This window comes from Diachasma alloeum, unplaced genomic scaffold (genome assembly GCF_001412515.2).
Source record: "Diachasma alloeum isolate Michigan unplaced genomic scaffold, Dall2.0 Dall_scaffold_00176, whole genome shotgun sequence".
Taxonomy (NCBI): Eukaryota; Metazoa; Arthropoda; class Insecta; order Hymenoptera; family Braconidae; genus Diachasma; species Diachasma alloeum.
The window spans coordinates 1,113,450-1,135,893 of NW_021680342.1; the positions used below are offsets into that span (position 1 = coordinate 1,113,450).

Sequence of the window (22,444 nt, forward strand, 5' to 3'; positions counted from 1 at the left end):
GCACGCCATTTCTCGACCCGCTCTTTCATTTGAGCCCAAAAAAACATTCATATCTTGTCTGACATCTCTGCTACAAACTCGGGTCTTCAACTCGGGCTTTCAATTGAAGGCCCGAAGGTCAATTATTTATTTCATTTTTTATTTGCGTTAAACTATACTGATATTAGTATTCGAGAAAATTGTTTACTAGTCTACTATCTCCATATCACTTATCAATTGATTCGATGTGTCTAGTTTATTGTCTAGATTTAATTTGAGAAGTAAAAGTTGAGGGTCCACGATCTCCCATATATCCACGGTAGAAATTACTTTGAATCCACGGGAAAACGTCCCGTATATCGACGGTCAAAGTTACCGTGGAGTGTGTGAATAGACACTGTCAGCATAAAAACCGAAATTCGTTCCTGATAAAATCGTAACGAAAGCGAAAACCTAGGTTCTGTTGTGTCGAGTCTAGTAGCGTTATCCCATCGTTGTCCTTATCTTTCTATTTCGTGCGAACGTTACGGTCCGACACCACGGTACCGGCATCTGGCTGGCAAACGCCGAGATCTCGACCCCCTTTATTTCTTCATTTTTTTTTGCTCTTTATCCATTTTTATTCTGCACATTACTGCACAGTCGTCGTCTTTTTATCGCATTTCCTTCGTCATTGCGCGCTCCAGTGTCTAGTCGCTGACACGAGACCTTCGGTGAGAGGGTGTCAGGCGCCGGCAAGACGTTCCCCCACATTCCTGAGGTAATCCCGATTATTTTCAAACCCATGTGAGCTGGATTTTATGCTTTGCAAATGCATTTAAATCATGACTCCTCGGAATCCTCTTTGGGTATGAGTAGAGCCACTTTGGGTACTTGAACATGCACTTGAGACGTACTCGAGGATAATCGCTTTTTCGCTTGGGATTATCGGAGGCGAAAAGTGAATTTACAAGATGAGAAATGTTCATTCCAATTGATCAAAATAAGTCGAATACTATTTTTCGCGAAGGGGGTAGTCATGTCCGAATTCATAGCCCCACACGGAGAAAATTAATAGGTGAATTTCAAAACGTCAATCCGGCCAATCCGGCTTCCGTGCAAGCAACAACAATAACTCGCTGATTAAAGAGCCTCGCTGTGATTATTAAAGCCCTCACAGGCCGGAAATCTCTAAATATTCCGAAGTCATTGAATCTGAAAGATTATCAGAGTCAACTGAGGAGAGAATTCCAACAGAAAACTTAAAATACAATTCCCCAAGGATGACCTCAAGAAAATAAACCCTCATTGACGTCACATAAAAACTCCCAGCGTCCTCATATTAATAAACCCTTTTTCTCCATTCAAAGAATTTACGCAGGAGTCACTTACAAACTTTCGCGGAAGCGTATTGGACCCTCCCCCTGACTAAATAAAAAACGGACAAAGGACTCATTCTGGTGGTTTATCGCACCGTTATACTCTCGCCTACGTGTGAAGATGCGGTTGGAAAGAAGAATGGCGAACAAAAAAATATATATAAAAATTTCGAAACAAGAAGAGAAAAAAAGAATGAGTAACGAGAAAAAAGGGGATATGAAAGAGGCTCTCAAGTTCACGGATGGACGGGCGAGGCCGAAGAGTCGAGGTATACCCATTCTTTTATTTCTTGTCTCACGTTCTTGCACGGTGGCACTGTACATATAACGTTACACGATCCTCTCTTATGTGGCACGTCGATGCTGTCACACTGTATTCTCTATTCCCCTCACTCTCTCCCATCTCTCATCGTGGTTTTATTTTCAATTCAATGGGATTTACGTCGCGCCAAAAACGTGGGACAATGTTCAACTATTGGCCAATGCTATTTGCCATTTTTTTCATCCATTAATCCCCTTCATAAGTATAATTTATCGCTCCTACGAGTCATTAAATTTTAATGAAAATCCCCTCCAACGAAATTGACAAACGAAGGATATAAATATTTATTTGATCACGATTTCATGGAGTATCTCATACACTCGAAGATAAGTTTATCTCTTCTCCTCGAGCTCCTCCGAATTCCATTGTAAACATTGACTCCACTGTATCCGATTTCACCCTTTCATTGATCTTTTTTTAGGCCTTCAGTTAATTTTTAACTGGCGAATTGGCGGGGAGATGAAAAATAAACTTACTTTCACGACAAATTTCACAGGCATTTTACCGGGGTTGTTCATCCCACATTGGTGAGAATCGTCTTAACGAGTTGAAACAAAGTTTAATTAAGCACAGTGTGTTGGAGTTCGTATGCCGCGTTGAACTTTGACTATCGCGTGCTGTACGTACACATGTTGGGAATAGGAGTGAAAACAATGATACGCCTTGTGGCTACTGTGTCTACTCATTATTCATTTAACCCTTTTTAGTGGCAGTGAGCATTATATGGTGGCACTATTGATGCTAGATGGAGTTTATAGAAACATTGGGAATAGTCAATTAGGCGACAATTGATTTAGATTGTGGATATCACGGGTTAATTGTTTGAGGGTAATAGATATGAGTTATTGTAGTTTATGGGTTTCGGAACAATTGGAAATCTATCAATTGCGAAAAGACGAAATCGTTTGATTTGAAGAATGAATATTTGTTGATTTTAATGACACGTGACAATTTCTTCTAATAGATAGGGGGGCAGGCCAATTGCTGGACGGTTAAGGGAAATTCGAGTTTCGGGGATATGATGACTTTCATGCTTTTAAGAATGTTTTAATTACACTGCTAGAAAAATAATGAAATTTACAGTTCTCTTTGATTTTTCCACGAAATTCTGAATTTTTACGAAAATCCTTGAAATTTCAGTGGTAATTGAATTCGATAAACATTTCCGAACAGTGTGACAGAAATTTCAGACAAAAATTTTCAACAGTGTAGCAGCAAAAAATTATTCGAAGTGAAAATAACAAAACAAAGAATAATTAAATTAAGAAATAGTTGAATGCAGCCAGAACCCCTAATTTCTGGACGACTGGGCCATATTTTTTTTTATTTATTTCAGAAGCTAACCCCTGTACAGAAATTGAGCTGTTTACCCTAACCAGTTGCATAGACCCAATCAAGTCATATGCACGTATAAAATTCATTTCAACTCATAAAAATTCCTGTGAACTCTCTCCCTACTTTATCGAAAAATCGATAACTTCAATTTTTCCCTTCCCGAAACAATTTTATCTCCTCCGAGTAGAGACCTATATCGGTAAATCGATATCGGTGTTTAGTTTACATCGATACAATGTCCGGTACTCGAGTTACCGTCGTTGAGTAGACCCAACAAGCGGGATTAAATCGCAATTTTTCCATTAATTCCCTCTCTTTCATTTTCAGGAATGGCCAGTGCAGGACTGGAGGTGCAAGAAGCAGGCCGTGCCCTGAGGGTTCAAACCGAAGCTCCACATCTTGTTTCTATGGGCAGTGGCAGACTGTCCACTGCTGTCACCCTTCATCCACTGCCAGAAGGTAAACATGTACTTCGATACGATGGGAAAAAGTGTAATAATTGATAAGCTCGTATCTCGGATAACACTGAGTCATACTGTGTTTCATAGGTGTTGAAAGATTAGTTCCGAGAATATCATTTTTCATCCGGTGATTTTTCCTCATTGACGAAAGCTGAGTTGAGTAGTTCTCAGAAACGATCAATTTTGATTGCAGAGGAAGTTGGAAATCTACGTCCCCCTTGGAGAGTGAGATTCAATCCCAAAGCCGAGTATTTTCAACACATTTCTTGGAAATTTTTATCAAACGGAAGTGCCACTGATTTTTCGCAATTGAAAATTCATAATTTGGTGATGAAATTATTGGACAGTGTAAATTTCAGACCAATTATTACAGGATAATTAATTGAAATCAGAAAAATTCAGAAATACATATTCTTGAATTTCTAATTGATTGCGAATTCCACGTAACTTGGGACTGAATGTTCATGTTTTTATTGAAATTTCAAATGAGTTAGAGAATTCTTCTTAGAGGGCTTAGAATTCTACTGAATTTTCATTGATATTTTCGAATTTAATGTGCCTCTCCTGAAAACTACTACCAGGCTGTCCATCAAATTGAAATTTTTTTCATTAGTGTATCTCATTTTACCTATCTCCAAATTGAAGGAGTTTACGCTTCTGCAAGAAAGATTTTGTGAAAAATTTATATCTCAATCGGATGAGTGCCCTCGCCCACGGTCCAGGGCGGACTAGCCACAGTCCTTATGGGGACCTCAAATCCAGGTTCGCCATTTGTTTAGACCGTGTCGGAATCGACGTCGTCAACCTGTCAATTGCCGAGAGGATGTTCACGCTAAAATAAACCCGCACATCTCCGAGCAAAGCGATCTCGGTTCCGAGTTATGATCATACGGCCCCTGTATTTGAAGTTCGAAAAGTCTCTCCACACATCCTTTTTTCGCTCCCCGACCAGGAGTTCGTTCCTCCATTAAAAACAAAGAACATAAAATACATAATACCGATAATATCAGTCACCCTTTACCCTTTTCGTGCAGCAAACCACACGGTACTTCCCGCCGCAGAATATTGTCCAGCTTCCCGTATGATTTTACAACCTAAAAGTTCGCGTGCAAGCGAGGTATTCCGGACGAGGAAGCCGCACGTGCGGCCAAAGTGAATACACTTACAATTACACTTAACTCGCGAAGAAAATAACACATGTACAAAAGTCTTTGAGAGGCGTAACTCTAGGGACAGAGGACAGTAACCCAGAGCGCACTCTACATACTTAAATATAGAGTTAGTTACCTCGGTGCACAATATAAATTATTGCATGAGTCAATTCAAGTAGAGTTTTACAGCACATACCCCAGTCTCTCTTGCTCTCTCCGGAGTGATGTATTTTCAGTCTACGTCCAATGTCGCTTTACGCCCCGTTAACTCGCGACTTCTCCTCCCATCATCCCCTCCCCCTGTCCCTGTTTTATTTCATCCACTGTTTATTCATGATTAAAACGAAACACTCATAATTCTTTCGTATTATGTGCAACTTTCAGCGAGTGAAGATGACCGGAAATTGTGAGAGACGACCGCGTCGATCTAGAATCGCGAGTGCGCCTCATTGTTCGACTTCCTCCAATGCCATAAGCCGGAAGTTACAATTATTACGTTAATAATGCACCCGGTGCACTCCAGTACTACCTACATGCGCTCTCAAGGCGTTGTACCATGCACACAGCGCGTTATTGTTGATATGCGTTTAAGATTGTGCGTCGGAACATTTCCTAAATTGATTCTCTCGGCTATCTCTTTTTCTCATCTTACGAACTGGGGGAGGAAAAATTTCACTTCGTTATTTATGCACCTGTGACTTTCATAATGATATTTGTATTTTGGTTGAGGTACACTTAAGGGGGGGGGGCAGGTGGCATTCGAATGTCTTCGGTTGATAAAAATAACTATCCAGCGATTTTTGATACATCATGGGATAGCTAAAAAAAACTCAGCGAAATTTCGTACCCAACCCATTTTATCCCGTACGTCAGGCGAAAACGTCGTTTTTCGTGGTTGTAGCTTTGAAATTGTCTTCGCACCACAATTTTTATCCGATTTAAACTTTTTTTTTAATGTTCGTTAGATTGTATAGAATAGAGCTAGGTATTTTTGATCGATTATCTAAATTATCTTCACTCATTTTTTTTCTTTTTTCATATCATATAAAAATGATAATTCTGAATACCTGTTATATACTATTTTAATGTTCGATAACTCAGAATATTAATTTTTATATCCTAGGAAAAAAGAGAAAAGCGGCTAAATCGAAAATTCCGGAAATTTTTATCGTGTTCAAGTTCCACTGACATTTCAGGAAATCTTGTCAGTGACAGATTAAATATTCCATTGATTTTCTGTGCAGATGACCTGGAAATCCATAAAAAAATGGATTTTTCAGTTCAATTGTTCTGTGAAAATTCAGAAAAATTATGAAAATGCCGGGAAAAATTGAAAATTCATGTTATTTTGTTCCTGCATATTCATGTCCCACTGAAAACTCCGTGAATTCCATTTAAAACTTGAAATTTCATAGCCATTTTTTCCCTAAATTCGATTCATTGTCACTCTCACGAGATTTACTGTAATATCTTCCATGAAATTTCAAAAAAATTCAAACAGCGTAGAATGCCTTCGACTAGAATCGTTGGGAATTCTTCGTGCACCATTGATCAGGCTTTCTGCACCCTGGTATATTTCCGACTTCGCCAATTCGCACTCAACTCATACTCCAACTAACATTTCCAAAAAGACCGAAAATCCTGGGGTTCCCACTCGCGCCAAATACTAAATATAAATCCACCTCCGGTTCTTTGTAGAAAGCCACCGTCGAAAATGCACTCAGTGCAGTCCCCATCACTGACGCAATCCCCATGTCTTCTGGTCTCTCAAAATCCCTCGGAATTAATTTTGAATTGAAGTGGTACAATATCATCAGTTGACCGATCTCGTCCCAGTAAAATCTCCATTTTTCTATTTATTAATGAATTTTGAAGGAAATGTCAAGATATTTCGCTGGAAACCCTGACCTTTTGCGAGTAATTTTTTCTTTCATTTTTTGTAAAATCACATAATTAAAAAATGATAATCGCCACTTCAACGCAGAATTGAAGAATCAATTGACAAACTAGCAAGACGCACAATTCAATTTTCCACCTATGGGGAGAAAGTACCTGACGATTTTAGGACCGAGAATCACCGACCGGTTGAACAAGTTGGATTCTTTTATTTCCATTTGTCTAGTTGAATTTTACATGATTGTGTTGTAACTAATATAATTGTCCGCAGGTCGTGTTATATTGGGATCGGATAGGAATGCCGATATACCAGTGTCAGGAACGGGTGTCGAGGGAGTGCATTGTGCTATCGAGAATAATAACGGAGTGGTCACTCTTCATCCCATAAACGGAAGTACATCCATCGACGGCAACGTCACAAACTCATCTGTGAGACTAGCACAAGGTGAGTTAATCAAAAGTTATGGGTGTGGATACATCAAATTGTTAGATCACTCGGGTTTTACGTTTTCGAAGGGAATTGTGGGGAGGCCTCGTAAAATCTCCGATAAAGTTCGTCCTTCCAGGGACTAGTTACGATGGGAGTGAAGAATTTCCATCGTTAACTGCGAACTTCATAATTGGATTTATCGAGAGCTGTTATCGAATTTTTTTATATTATTCTTTGGAATTCCGCTCGTAATTGACGATTCGTATCGGAAACATTTTTGCTATAAATTTTTATTGTGCTGGGAGAGTTATTGCAGTGAGAACTTTTCAGTGAGAAAGTTGTAAAAGTCTGAATTCATACGACACCTATTTTTTTTAACTTCTGTACTGTAATACATTTTCAACATTTTCCGCACTATTTCCGTCAATTCCATTGAAATCAATTGACCAAGACCGAACGATTGTAGTTGAGTATCGGGAAAAAGCTCTGACGTTCTAAACGCGTTGTAAATTGTTGATGTCTCGTTGGAGAGTTTTTGCCCACTGAGAATCGTCGCGAAGCAGCTGAAGTCGAACGGATTATTCGGAAATAATTGCTTCAATTACTTAACAAAGAACTACAACTTCACAAAAACCGCGTCATCAGAAGGAAAACGTCCTCAGGAATTGTTTTTTTATTTAACTTTGTTTTTAGTCGCATCGACAACTAGGCCATTAGCGACTGTTTACAAAAGGAAGATAAAATATAAAGTAGAAAATCATCAGCCATTTTGGAAGCACTTATTATTATTGAATTCTATTCAATTATTGAATTCTATCGTACTCGGCGCACTACAAGAGTAAGATGAGAACTGCTCCCTTTCAAAATTCCATCAGTAATAAGTGATTTTACCCCTTATAAGTACCAGAAACTAATCCAAATTAATTTCCAGGCTGCATGATATCAATCGGCCGCTCCAACTACATGCGTTTCAACCACCCAGCGGAAGCAAAACACCTGAAAGCAGTTCTCCCAAACTCCAGAATATCAATGGCGCCGATAAGTTTCTCCCTGCTCCCGGAAAACACGGATCTCGAGCGAAAGCCTCCCGTGGCTCCCCGGAAATCCCCCCGGAACTCCTGTTCAGACGAGGAGGTGGGCTTCCTGGGTAAACTAACAAAATTCGAGATGCTGGCACGTCAGAGTCGTAACTGCGTATCTCCAAAAGTCTTTCCCGCGGGTTCACTAACGACCAACGTCCCCGCCGACCAAATTCTCGGTCACTCAAGGTCTTCCAGCCTGATATCACTGAGCAAAAGTCACAATTCTCCATTGCAGAATCTCACGAATTTCGATAGGAGCAGATCAAACACACCGAATTACATTGGTAGTCCAAGTGGCCATTTGGGTCACGGGGATGAGCACAAAAATAGGATTGACAGCAGAACACCTAGTCGATCCAATACACCTAACTGCAGTTATCACACATCAACCCCAAATCACAATCAGATTCAATTGTACAGCTCGACAGAGGCATATCTCAAGACTTGCAGACCCAATTACATCGAGAACAATGAGAATCACGGATCACTGAGTAAATTTAACGGTAACAGCGTCGATCTCATGTCGAGAAGTTTAACTTGCCAGAGGTCCAGTGATTACGATAAGTTTGGACGTGAATTTGATATGAGCCAGAGTCTGATTGTGGCGAAAACTACGACAACTGAGTATCTTCAAGTTGAACAGTATGGATCCAATCCAAACTTGTGCAGCAGGCCCAGTGTACACGGTTCAAATGGATCATTCAATATGGTCAGTTGTGGACAGAGTTGTGGGGCAAATTTCAATGGGAAGAGGATTCAACCACCGAGCCCAGCGTTTAATCGTAATCCGAGGTACAACGAACAGAAGAGAATCCAGGGAAGGGTTAAGAGTCCTACGCCCAGTGTGGGCAGTGGGTGTTCGCTTGAGGAGCTCAGAGAGAGGCAGATTGATGCGGAGAATAAAAGAAAGGAGGCCGAGTGCAGGAGGAAATTGGCACAGGAGGAGAGAGTCAGGGAGCAGGAAATTGAGAAACAGGAAAAAATGAGATTAGAGGAGATTTTAGCGATGTGCGCTGAGTATGAGAGACAGAGCGCTGGGGAGAAACCGAGACAACCAAATAGGTAAATTAATGGATTTTTAGGGTTTCTTGGAGTGAGTGCGGTGGAGGATAAGCGTGTGGATGGAAGATACATTCAGCAATCGTAATGAGTCTTCTTTACTTGAGCACTCTGAAAAAATTGAAATTTCGTGGACAATTGAATAGTTTTTCTCAGAAGAAAGACATTGAACTCGATTGGGGGCAGAAAAATACTAAACACTTTTGAGCAGTAGGAAGATGAGAATTCTCCAGCTTACTTCGATTTCCAATCAAAACATCAATGTTCAGTGCCGAATTACGCTGAAGTCTCAATTAATTGAAACTTCAAGAATATTTTTCTACTTAAGCTTTCCGGATTTTTCGCAATTTTTAGGGAATAATTGAACTAAAATTATAGGTTTACCATTAATTTTTCTATTAAAGCAGCTCAGAGCCAAAATTTTCAATAATTAATAAATGAACTAAAAATATCTCGTAAAAAATATCTGCAGAAAAATTACATCATCTCCTTACAATAAACGAAATTAAGTATGAGTGATTGCATAAGATATTTGATACCCTGTTATCAAATTTTGATAACCACATCAGAAAGCACTATATTGGAGTGACTTAAGTGAACAATGAACTAATTTTCTCACTAATCCTCTGCAATATTTTTCAGAATTAAAACGAACGGATCACTGCCACGTGACAAGAGACCGGGCTACACTTCCCCATACAGTCCAAAGAGTCCCTCGAATCACCAGCCCCATTTTTCCTTCGACTCCCCAAAACAATCCCCCCCAAACCCCCGTCGGCCCCATCAAAACGGAAATATTCCAAACAACATACGTGCCTTACCCGACCCACCGGCATCGCCAAACAACAATCGATCACGAACCTGGTCAAGCAGTCCCACAAACAGTAATCACGGCTTCTCCACCTCGATATCCCAAGCTCGAGGCTCTAATCACGAGAACGCCAAGATGCTAAACGGAGAGACTGATAAACGAATCGAATTGCCGAATCAATCGACCTTCAGTACTATACAACTGAATGGTACAAGAATAGCGAGTAATACAGTGCCTAATTACGAGAATTTATCAGTTAACGGTAGCAATAGCATTTACGAAAACGTTGTATCACCCCAAAACAACAATCAAAACAATACACTGAAGAGAAATGGGCATTTAACGAATTCCTGTGAAGTTATTGAGAATAAACTAGCAATATCGAATGATGATTTGCTCGAGGCCATTGAGCAACTATCAATGCTATCAAAATCCAAAGACAACTGTGTCACACCAAAAAAAAATAATACCGAGAGAGATAACGCTAAATCAAATGAGGCAAAGGCTGATAAAGAGCGCAAAGAACTTGAGGAGGAAGACAAGAAGAAATACATTGAATTTTTGCAAAATGAGAAAGTTCACATTCTTGGTAACATGGAAATGCTGAAACGCAGTATCGCAGACATTGAAATTCAGGAGGAGGAAATAAGCAGAGAGGTAACAAAAAAAGAAATCACTAAATCCTTTGTTGAACAATGAAGAGTCTGTTCACATTGAATGCTGACGGTTGACACTTATTTTTGGAACTAACGCGAATGTAAAAATACAATTTCGCTCTTTCGTCTTGGATAATTCATGCGCGTGTGGTTACGTCACAGCGCCTTATCTGTGGTTTTGGATATGCCGGCTGACTAGTATTTGAATGAACATTCTTCGTTTACTTCTCTATTCCTTGTTCAACAGTTGACCATGTGACACTCGTCATGAGTGGTTCGCTTTTCTCGAGTTTATCCCCATTTTTTCATAATTTTCTCATTCACTCACGAGTGAGAATAAAGTGCATAGTTTTTTTAAGGAACTTTGTTTTCACTATTTGACAGGGGAAAATGTTTTTGTTGGCTGACACTCTGTACAAGAAATTAACTTGCGAGGTGTTGTATAGTTCCACATCTGAAATAAATTCACTGTTTGTGAAAGAGAGGAGATAGGGAATTAAGAGCACACTCTTTGTTATATTTCGCAGCTTGAATTGGAGAAGGCACTGCTGTCAGCTGAGTACGAATCCGAATCCCTGAAATTAACGACTGACGAGGCGGAGAAAATAAGTTTGCAGATGAGAATTAACGACCTTGAACGTGAAATGGCGGATGATACAGCGAGCCAGGCTAATCTGCAGACAGAGGCTAAAAGACGAGTCGACAGAGCCCAGGAATTGTGCGACAGACTAGAAGAGGAACTCAAATATTGTGGTGGTGACAGTAAACAGCACGAGATTGCGGAAAAATTGAATGCACAGCAGGAAACCCTTGAGACTGAACGAAAAACCTTTGAGGATCTCGAGTTTCATCATTTGGAGGAGGAAGCCAGTAAATTGGCAACGAGGGAGGAATTGCAGAGGTAAGAATTTCTGGTTCAATGGATCGTTATCAATAACGTGGGGGTCATGGCGCCATAACGAAAGAACACTGATAAAACTATGATTTCAGATATTTGAGTGAACTTTCGAATAAGATAGAAGCGAGGAGGGCCCAGCTTAATCATCTGGAGTCTCAGAGAGGTGTTGCGAAATCCACAGCCACTAAAGAGTCGAGAACCCTAGAGAGGCAGAAACTCGGACATATGCGCAGATTAGAAGAAGTAAGAATAAATGAAAACCACTTTCTCGAATTATTCACATTTGTCACTAGAAATTTATCACTCATGACGTAATTCTTCTGCAGGGTCGTAACAGAATACGTGCCATAGATGACGAGTTGGAGAAATTGACGAGAAACACAGCGGATAATTCCGAGGACAAGAGGTCTCCAAGTAGAGAAGATTTTGATAGAATTTCAAGAGTAACAACGGACTCACCAATTGTGAATAATCAAGGCAGCTTGGGGAGGAAGACTATTGAATCATTGAAGGAGATCGAGAGGAATCGCCAGCTGCATTTGGCTAAGCAGGGGAGTCAAGTGATATCGGAGGAGAGACGCAGAGTCGAGGAGTTGAAGAGGAGAGTGCAGGATGAAGTTAGATCACAGTGGGAGGAGAGAAAACTCAACTGTGCGTCTTTCAACAGTGTTGAGTCTGGTGAGGAGTCTTCGAGTTACTCTACTGGGCCAACTGAAAGGTAAATAACATTTGAGATAAAAAAACCTATTAATTGGGTGAGACTTCAAGCTGTTGAGCGACGAAGCCAAAATCGCTGGAGCAATTTGTAAAAAGAAAAGCGGGGGAACTCAGAGGTTTGGGTTTCATGGCTACTCAACTCATACTCATTTCAATTTTCAAATGGGAGATGAGTAATGATTGACCAAAGAATTAAAGTCAATCAGCCAAGATAGTTCATCATAGATTTATTCCTTATTCTCAAAAGATTTAACATATTGAAATCATTCATGAATTTGTTTTCATTTTTTTTTCAAATGATTGCACAACACATCTGTAAGAAAACAATAGAACATTTTGGAAACACATTGTTAAACTTTATTCAAACTGCAAAGCTATTTCATATTAATCATTTTCTACAAATAACCCGTCAATGGTTCATTTCCTAGGATTGTTCTGCTGACATTGCTCTGATATACGCTAAAATAGATCGTTCCTTTTTAAGCTCCGCTGTACCTTCTTTACAGCAAAAACAAAATTGATATGTTATTAAATCTGGAAAGTTTCAAAACAATAAACTCATGTTTTGAAACTCCGAACTTGTTTCATTGAAGGATCAATACATAACATACAATTGTAAATATTTAATGTCCACAAGCGTTCGGCATTACCCAGAGTTCACGACGGGGATGTAGCTGGTTTGAATCCCAAAAAGCCCCTATATTTGCAATAATTAATATTTATTTTTGTGTTGAGGCAAGTGTTGATTAGTCATGTAACCGAGTTTCGCCAATTTTCACTCATGAAAAGAAAGATCGAGGGGTATTTTTAAGCGTCCAAAGAAGCATGTTTCTCTACAGAATTGAGTATAAATAATGGTCTCTACGTATTTTTACGAAAGCCTATGATTTCTCATTCTCCTCGGTTGACCTCTACCCAAATGCATATAAAACGTGGAGGATTACCAACATAAAACATCATCATTATTCAAATTCCGTTACTATTACCATGCATTTAGAAGCCCCGGACTTCGATCGTTTATGCGAACGAAACAGAAAAGAAAAAACTACTCCAGTTATCTGGTATAACAACGACATTTGCCTCGACTATGTACACAGAATTAGTTCGACAGGCGCGTTTGAAAAATCTATGTAATCTAAACACTGATAAAAAGCCAGTCGTGTTCTCAAATTCCACATGTACATGTAGTTTCAAATACCCCGTATTATTCATCCAACATATGAGAACACGTCTCATATTTAACAGAAATAGGATTTAAAAAAAGTCACCTTTAAACGTAGAGATAGTTCAGTGAAATTCAGCGGTCAGAGTAAGTTGGAGTGAAATATCGTGGCAGTTTCATCTCAGCAGTTTTGCTACGTGAAACCCAGGCCTCACCTCGTCGTCATTGAGACAGGCATCGAGATTGCTTGATTTTTTTAAATACCCCGCAGGCTCAGCACGAAACTTTGATGCAGTGAAAACTCTCGTTGCTATTTTATTTTCCTTTTTTTTTCGTATTAAACACTTGCGAAAGTGTGAGCCGGCCTCTCTGATGGGATCGTGGGTCGTGTAGGTGGGGCATGTGTTATCTTGGCGATATGGATATCGTGGAGTTGAGATCGGTAACGTCAATGATGCTAGTCGAGAGAGGCAGAACCGTGTTGTGCAAATGATCGTGTGAACATGTCAATTTAAAAGTTTGAGGGAAAACAATTAGCGACATTTCACCAACGATTCGTCAATTTTTTTTTTTTCGGGGAAAGGATGAGAGTGCGAGATCCGTGATTTACATGTTAACTGGTGCGTGAAGAAATAATGTGCGAAGATGAACACCCGGGAAATGGGTGCGGCAGTGATGGACGAGGCACGTGCGAGAGGGTGCAACTTGATAACGATCATTACTAGTAACAAATTTTACATAGTTACCAAGGATTGGCTTGCAGAAAATTGCTACAGACCAAGTGAACGATGTGCACGTTACTGGTATAATCGTTATTTGTGAGTTATCACTGGGAGAGACATTGAAAAAATATGCATGACGATGAGAAATGGATTTTATGATGCATTGTTTGACGGTTAAGTGTCAATAAAATATTGACCCCTGGTTGTTTATGTTTTCAGTGGTAGCGGTAGCAGCGATGGGGCTGACACCGCTGCAAGTGAAAAAATGTCCCCCAGCAAATTGTCCGAGTTCACATCACCAAGTCCTGGTCCGTCTACCAACTCCTATTCACTTCTGCAGAGTGAAAACGTAAGTGCTGGTGGACTTGAGTTATTTTTGCATGCGATGACTGCCCACCTGTTTCAATGATAGATTTCTGCCGTATCTGCGCGCCTTTTATCACAGTTCGATGGTTTATTCGGCATGTGCGATCCATTAAGCTATTTCCGACGTTCCATGCTTATTTACCTTTACGATATTGATGTCGTTTCTTGTCAACTCGTTTCCGCGAAATTACTGCATTTTATAAGTCGTGAATGAACGAATGACGTTCACAACTTGACGGACGGAGATCAAAGCCGAAGGTTAAAGTGTCAGCGAGAAAACGCCTCTCTAATATCTGTTGGATCATTAAGAATCTTCACCACTCAACGCTTCGTTTACACTGGGAATATCACGTTTGGCTACTGTACTGGTGGCTTTATATTTTCCGCAGACGTAGAATTTCGCAAGGATACTGTACGACATTCTAGGGCACATTTTGCGTATTCAATACCACATGTGCTCCAAATTCATAGTAAAGAGTGTTTTTGGGGATGCATAATTGATTACAGTCGTAAATCCGTTCTATGATGGTATCAATATCATCTTTTCTGAGTCGACGATAATGCAGTTTTTACTATTTTTTTATTTCTACAATGAGCAAATTAACTGCATTAACAATTACTCCATAATTGCCGTGAGAATATGAATGAATTAACGAAACGTCATTATGTAGAGTGAATGGAAGAAGAATAATTTTCCTCAAGTTGGTATTTTTGAAAAAAGCCTCGTTAGGATTATTGATCGATCCTCAATAGCCGTTGCACCCTGTGGAGAGGGGTTACTAACAAAAGGAGAAGAATAGCTGGAGCATCCATGCGTAGACGCAAACGAGTGAAAGAGCTACTGGTGTAACGTGTGTGCGCTGGTTCTCGCCTGTGCCTCTGGTACACAATTTTCGCTTTTATTTAAATAAAACCAGAAGAAGTACACAACAAGTCGTGAAAAATGTGCGCACAGTGAGATAATAAACATAGAGCCCACTCGTGCGTAGATATGAGACCTTTGTGAATATCCGTATGCAGGAAAACCCACGCATATTCATACCAAAGAGACACCTCGTAATACCGAAAATATTCAAAATAGTTTAGTGGTATGGTGTCCGCGGGCATTTGCATCGAAATTTTTGCACAACAAAAATTGAACGACTGACTCATGCAAATAACATACACGGCTCATCGTCCAGGTTGTGGGCGTACTTGGTATATCGTTATTTCTAAATAATTTTTGCCCCTGAATATGAAGTCGTGAATCCTGTGAATGAGACTCGTTGTGTTACAACTTTGGGTGAGGGGTATGTGGGGGCGGTTTTTACTTATTTTTCGAGCGGGCAAATACCCGCTCGGGGTGGGGATGTATATGTATGCGTGTTAAAACGAGTGAATAATAACTGTACAAGCACTCCCGAAACTCTCAGTTGCTACTATACCTCTGGGGATACAGCACGCTTGGCTTTTTTAAGGATTTCGGTGGTTGCTTTTCTTTTTTAGTGAGTCAACGAGATTTCAGTCACACTCGCACGGGCGTGGAAATTTCGGCCAAGTTCGTGATATCGCAATCGTTTTGGGAATTTTGAGGGCTAATTCTTTGATTGTTTTTTGACAGAGGAGAAGTAAAGAGAGTACTCAATAATCCAAGAGAAAGAATTTCAAAATAATAAATTATACGCGACCGGGGAATTCATTTCGATTGTATACATGAAAAATAAACAATAAATTATTTCATTCTCCTCTTGAATACTCAGTACAATTTGTTAAACAATTACCATCGGGATGTCACTCATGTGGATGAACTACATGAAATCAACTTGCAAAAAGAAGCACCTGAAAAAACGCCGCGTAAGTCATCCAACTCAATCAAAATTCTGCAAGAGTAATGAAATTAATGAAAATTCACCAACACCTGTTCACACCTGTGTGGCAATTTCTCTTAAACTTCCGGAATAATATACTCGTGTTTATGGCTTTCGTGTGCCAAAAGACTAGTGTCATAATATGCACGAGAATTGTGAATTTTGATACAAGCCGGGCGTTATAATAGGAGATATGAAAATATAAAGAACAATGTTGGTGGCATCCCAGAATTTTTGGTGTACGGTATTTATATGATGCCTATAAATATATCAAAAATGTCCGACTGGTCTCAATCGTACCTGACCACCACCCAGAGATGTTTATACTAATGACAAAAAATCATGACACAAAATTTTCGAAATACGAAAACATAAACACGAGAATTATTATTTTTCGTAATTTTGCGAATTCGTGGAATGCAGTTTGATGCGTTTACACATTGTGCATGCGTTTTATAAATACATGTCCCCGAGAAAGTGGTCATTCTGACCTCCTGATAATTTTGAGTTTTCCTCGATACGAGGGACATGTGTCGAACATAAGGCACTTGTATCTGGTGTCTCATCCGTTTTGTGATCTCGGATTTTCTCACTTCTCTATTTTACAGATGCGAGATGGTAGGAGAACCTCAATGGAGGGTGAAAGACTCAGTGGCACTAGTGTTGGGCTCGTCGATGGTAACGGAAGTCGCCCGCTTTCACAAACTTCCAGTGAAATGGACAGTGTGGGGTCCCTGCAGACTGTTAAACATCGAGATAAGCCAAAGCTCCAGGTGAGAAAATTATTCCATTCGAGCATCTGCAAGCCTTGGATGTTCCTGAAATACGAATTTTTGAGCCTAATCGTTATGTCTGTTTGTTTCAGCGTCCACTGACGAGATATCTCCCGATAAAATCCGAATCTCTTGACCTGAGACATCATATTGAAACCGCTGGACATCAACTTCCTCTTATCCACGACGTCACTGTTGATACCACCACGTGCAGTGGATGCTTGTCGAAAATGAGCAAGAAGTTCCATCATTGGAACAAACGCTGGTTTGTTTTTGACAGGAAACGCAAGACTCTTTCGTACTTCAGTGACAGCCACTCTAAGAAGGCTAGAGGGCTTATTTACTTCCAGGTAAATTGCAAAATTAAGTGAATGATTAAGACGTATGACTCTTTCATTCATTCCTCAAGTGTTTGCATCGAAGAATTGCCCAGTATGTGGACAAAATTCCATTCGTATTGATTAATATTCATTCGATAAGTTGTCATTTTCTTCTTAACTGAAATATTATTCTACAAATTCGTATTTCATTGTGACTTCTTCCTTGAATATCTCCTCGCCATCTACCTTGGATTCGAGATATCTCATATCTCATAAACACTGACTCATGCCACCACTTCCCCTCATCATTACAATATTTTAATGGAAAATTATAGAATTACATTTTTTTCTCCCTTTTTCCAGTCAATTGAGGAAGTTTACGTCGATCACATGAACACAGTGCGCTCTCCCCAGCCATCTCTGACGTTCATTATAAAAACGTCAACCCGATTGTATCATCTGATGGCACCAAGTCCAGAGGCAATGAGAGTTTGGGTCGACGTTGTCTTCACTGGTGCCGAGGGATACCATGAATTCGATCATGGAGTTTGACAGGGACCAACAACTGCTTTATTCACAGCAGGATCTCCTTACAGGACCACTGAGGATCCACCTTTGTGCCTGAAGAATTTGATCTTTAAATTCTTCGATTGAATTTATCTGGAAAATGGAAATTCCTCCAAAGAACAATTTATTTGAGTTTTTTTCCCCACAATTTTAGAGATGTGGACTGTCTTTGGTCTTTCACGTTGTTGACTACAATATTTTACCCACCATTGACGACGGAATTTGTGGACGTATACTTTACAATCAAATGGTGCCAATTTATTTGATAAGAAAGTAGGAGGAAGCGTAGAAATGTTTGGGATCACAATCATACGCTGATTATTATTGACACTGGTATTTTCTGATGGATAGTTAAGCCTAGTGTACATTAAATCGTAGAGAATTTTAATCTAGTCTTCCAACATAAGTAATTTTGATACAGTTGGTATCGACGAGAAGACAACATTGTTCGTTTTTTCGGAATTTTGCTTGGAGATACTGAACTTGTCTGGAAAACTGGAATGAACCAGGGGAGAATTTCACAGCGGAAGCTATGACACTGTGGCGTTGCGATTTTTCTTTTGAAATGAATGAAGTTCAAATGATTTTGTGAAAATGATGAATTTTATACATATGATTCAATATGTAAAGTGCATTCTGTATTGTTCGATCGAATTTTAATGAGATTGATTGATTGATTACTTCGTATGACGTTTGAGGACTTTAAGACCAATAAACGTTATTATCATTTCTACAGAAAATTTTGGTGTTTTATTTGTCTTTGAATCAGAGTACCAATATCTTCTTATTTTTCGTCTATGGCTAACATGAGTAGACTGCATTTCCGTCAAATGATGGATCAGTTTTTTTTACAGGTCAAATTTATTTTTTCCCGTTATTCACGACTCAACTGGAGTCTATTCATACGACTTTAAAAAGTCCCGAGATCAGTGATCAGTGCCTTCCGAATAATCACAAGATATTTTATTGATGAACGAAAATTCATGAGAATCGAGGAAAAACTAGCAAGAATGGATGGAAAATTTATGGATCTGCATGAAGTTTTCACGAATATGATTCAATATTGTTTAGCATGTCAGCAGCATCCTTTCCGATGAGCTGTAGTGACGTATCACCTGATTCTCTCCAAAAATTCGCGACTTTTCACTATCTTATATAGTTCACGAATGACCCACCATCCCGGAGGTTTAGTGATTTTTACCAACAATTCCACGAGATTTGCAATGGAAATTATTTTTCGGGTACGAATTATATCTCGAGAGACGATTCCTTATTCCCCTCTTCGCTGTCCTCTACTAGTCAATCAATGAAATTTGAGATTTACCCCCCACCACCCACTTCCACCACTCATTGGCTCATCCATTAGTAGATATATTTTTGGGTTACGATTCAATAGAAATTAATGATAATGAAAGTTTGGTGTCATTACCATTACCTAGTAACGACATAATTATGAAACCGAATTTAGCTCCATCATTGATCATTACATTAATAACAAGTTTATTCCTTTTCGTTGGCCATTAATATCGCAACAGAAACTATTTTTCTCCGATTATTGATTACTAGTCATCAGAATCTCATTTTTTTCATAGTTTCCTGCATGACGACATCGTGCTCAATTTACCTAATGCTCCATTTCACCTAATTATCGTTGGACTGAAATCCCTCTACTTTTGGGAACGATGGGGTTTTCACCGAAAGCTCAACAATTGAAATTATGTTGATAAGGGTGAAGCGCTTTGACTACAGTGATACCACAACTCTAAATTCGGAAATAAATCCATGATTTCATGATGACAAAGCGGTGGGTTTATTGTCGAAAACATACAGTACATTGAAAATGTTTCCCAAACAAAATGAGAGAAAGAAACTATCAAGTTTCAACAAATGGTACAAATCACCACTGACAATTTACCTGTAGCTAGTTGATTTGGAAACAACAGTGGAAAGTATGACCGAAATTCTGGAATTCACCTCTGAAGCACATCGATTTCAGAATAAAATATCACAAGATCGATTTCAAAACCTCTCACTTCTAATTTTAAGGAATCTATGACCAAATTTCAGTGATAAACGTCAGTGTCCAGTATCACCCATAAATGGTGACCGACTCCTGAAAATCAAAACTTGTTTTCTCTATAATACTTCATTGGCTTCTTTAGGTGATTTATCTACTTTTGATCTTTGGACGACACTGTTAGAAAAAGAATGAAATATCATGGACAGTTCACTACTAATTTTCAGGACAGTGACGCTGAATGCGATTTAGGGGGAAAAGAATCATGAAATTTCAAGTGTTACTGAAAATTCAGTAAAATTCCAGAATTTTAAGCGGCATAAAGACGAGAATTCCTTAATTTATTTGAATTTCTTGAAATTTCTTGAAATGTCAGTGGTAATTAAATTCGATAAACGTGTTCAAAAAGTGTACCGGCACTTTCAGACAAAAATTTTTAAGAGTGGAACCCCAAATCCTCCTTAACCGTCTACGTATTCATTTGGTTACCCTACTAAATCAAAAAATGTTCGTTATCAACGGCATATCCAGCGGTCTCGAGGAAGTTCACCGAAAATATATTTATAAGCATTCATTTCCCTTAAACATCTGTCGTTACGGAATGCGTAACGGCACGTGGCATCTTCCTCCATACACCGTTAAGGAAGTATCACCCTCCAACGGCAAAAACGGCTCGTGCCAGATGCAGATGCTCAAAACTGTAACCGCATCATCTTCCCCTCAACGTTTGACGTTTTTTCCCCGTAAATTACAAAACTCCCTGACTTGGTATTCCATTGTCACCTTCGAGGTGTCCCCAATCAAACCAATACCCCACTTCGTTACATTTTCGGTATCGAACCGACGCATCTGCACAACCACTAATATGGGATCCAAAGTTCTTCGTTTCATTATTTTCCACGAGTGACGCAAGGTCATCAGTAAAAAACCTGTCGACTCACTTTCATCGACCCGGTTTGAATTCCAATTATTTTGCACTGACGCGGGGAAAATAATTTTCCAAATAATGGGAATAGAATGAAGAGAATGTGAATATAGTGATTAGTATTATAGAATTATAGAACGGAATAAAAAGAAAAGACATGAATCATCGGAATGCAGAATCTCCCGAAAATTAACAAAAAAAATCTGCATCACAAAGATCGTCTATAAAATAAATAAAAATCCTGATCCTGAATGAAAATAATTCCATTGATATACACAGAGAGAAAAAACTTATGATTTTCAAGGACATGGTCACCAATTTTCAGGGAAATGGTACAGATTTCCAGGAAGCCATCTCTAATTTGAAGGAATCTATCATCAATTTGCAGTGATAGAAATCACTGAACATTAGGATTATTCCATTTAGTATCCACCATGACCAACAATTGGTAGTGGATTCCTAAAAATCAGTAATCCTGGAAATTTGAGGCTTGTTCCTGAAAATCTGAAATTTTTTTTCACTGAAAATTCAATGAAATTCCAAATTTTTGAGCAGCAGAAAGACGAAAAATCCCCAAATTACTTGAATTGTCAATGAAAACATGGCTATTTACTACCAAAACCGGCTGAATTTTTAATTAATCAAAAATTTAAGAATAATTTAAAAATACCTTAAGAATAATGTATCAATTTTCAAGGAAAAATTGAACTAAAATTTATACCTCCCATCGATTTCTCCATAAAATTTTGAATTTTCAATCCCGAAATTCCTTGAAATTTCCGTCAAAATTTCACGTTACAAAAATTCAGAAGAAATCTACCAGAAAAGTCGTCCAAAAATTGTCAACCGTGTGCTTCATTCCACCTGGAGTTGGAAATTTCCACGGCTTCAACTTCGTCGCCCCCCACCCGAGGCCACTCCATCGAAGCAAACGAACTTGAGGAGAAACCTTTCTCCGATACTTTCGCCCCATTCTCCGCCTGAAAAACTCCCAATTTCCCCAAAAAACCCAATTAAACTCGCAGGTGAACAATTCAAGGTCACCTCCCACGCTCGTCGCGTCACCTTGACCTTGCATCTCACTTAGCATCTGCCCAGGCCCCGAAACGCATCCCAAACCGCCCGAATCCGAAGCTCAACTCATCCCCAAACGAAAAAGTCCCCCATAACTCTGACATTTCACGCCGAAGGTCTCGTCCATTGATGGTCCGATATCAATCGCCTATGAATCACATCCTCGCAATAGCATCAAGAGTCACTCCAAACCCATATACGACCTAATTGTCGCAACGAGGTGAATAACGAAAAAATTAAAGAAAAACCAATCGTCTTTAAAATCCTCCCATGTCGCCTTATGCTGTACATCCCTGACCGAACGAACGTCCGAAGGACCGGTTCCAAGGACACTCGAATTCTCCGTTGCTATGACGTCACCTCCGGTGAAGAAAGGAGGTGGATAGTGGTACATGTACGGGCCACGTGCCCAGTGAAAAATATAAGAAAGAATATGTGTACCCTGGGCTGAAAAGGCCCCCTTGTTTGAGAAAAAAACACCGTCGACTATATGTAATACTGGTATTGGGCGGGGAA

The 22,444-nt window shown here is 39.4% G+C and overlaps 1 protein-coding gene across 2 annotated transcripts in view; it reads left to right on the forward strand.

The window, feature by feature from the left end:
- LOC107036470 (pleckstrin homology-like domain family B member 1) overlaps nt 1-18,652 on the forward strand; it is a 31,006-nt gene extending 12,354 nt beyond the window's left edge. The window contains exons 2-13 of one of the 2 annotated variants that reach the window (XM_015254448.1): nt 3,322-3,453; nt 6,774-6,947; nt 7,864-9,076; nt 9,716-10,541; nt 10,925-10,975; nt 11,068-11,441; nt 11,531-11,681; nt 11,765-12,156; nt 14,259-14,388; nt 16,861-17,025; nt 17,118-17,375; nt 17,709-18,652. In XM_015254448.1, the coding sequence (XP_015109934.1) occupies nt 3,324-3,453; nt 6,774-6,947; nt 7,864-9,076; nt 9,716-10,541; nt 10,925-10,975; nt 11,068-11,441; nt 11,531-11,681; nt 11,765-12,156; nt 14,259-14,388; nt 16,861-17,025; nt 17,118-17,375; nt 17,709-17,897 (4,053 nt within the window). In that variant the 5' untranslated portion in view covers nt 3,322-3,323 and the 3' untranslated portion in view covers nt 17,898-18,652. The remainder of the gene's footprint in view (nt 1-3,321; nt 3,454-6,773; nt 6,948-7,863; nt 9,077-9,715; nt 10,542-10,924; nt 10,976-11,067; nt 11,442-11,530; nt 11,682-11,764; nt 12,157-14,258; nt 14,389-16,860; nt 17,026-17,117; nt 17,376-17,708) is intronic. The other variant, XM_015254458.1, reaches the window with a different exon arrangement.
- The last annotated feature ends 3,792 nt before the right edge of the window (nt 18,653-22,444 follow it).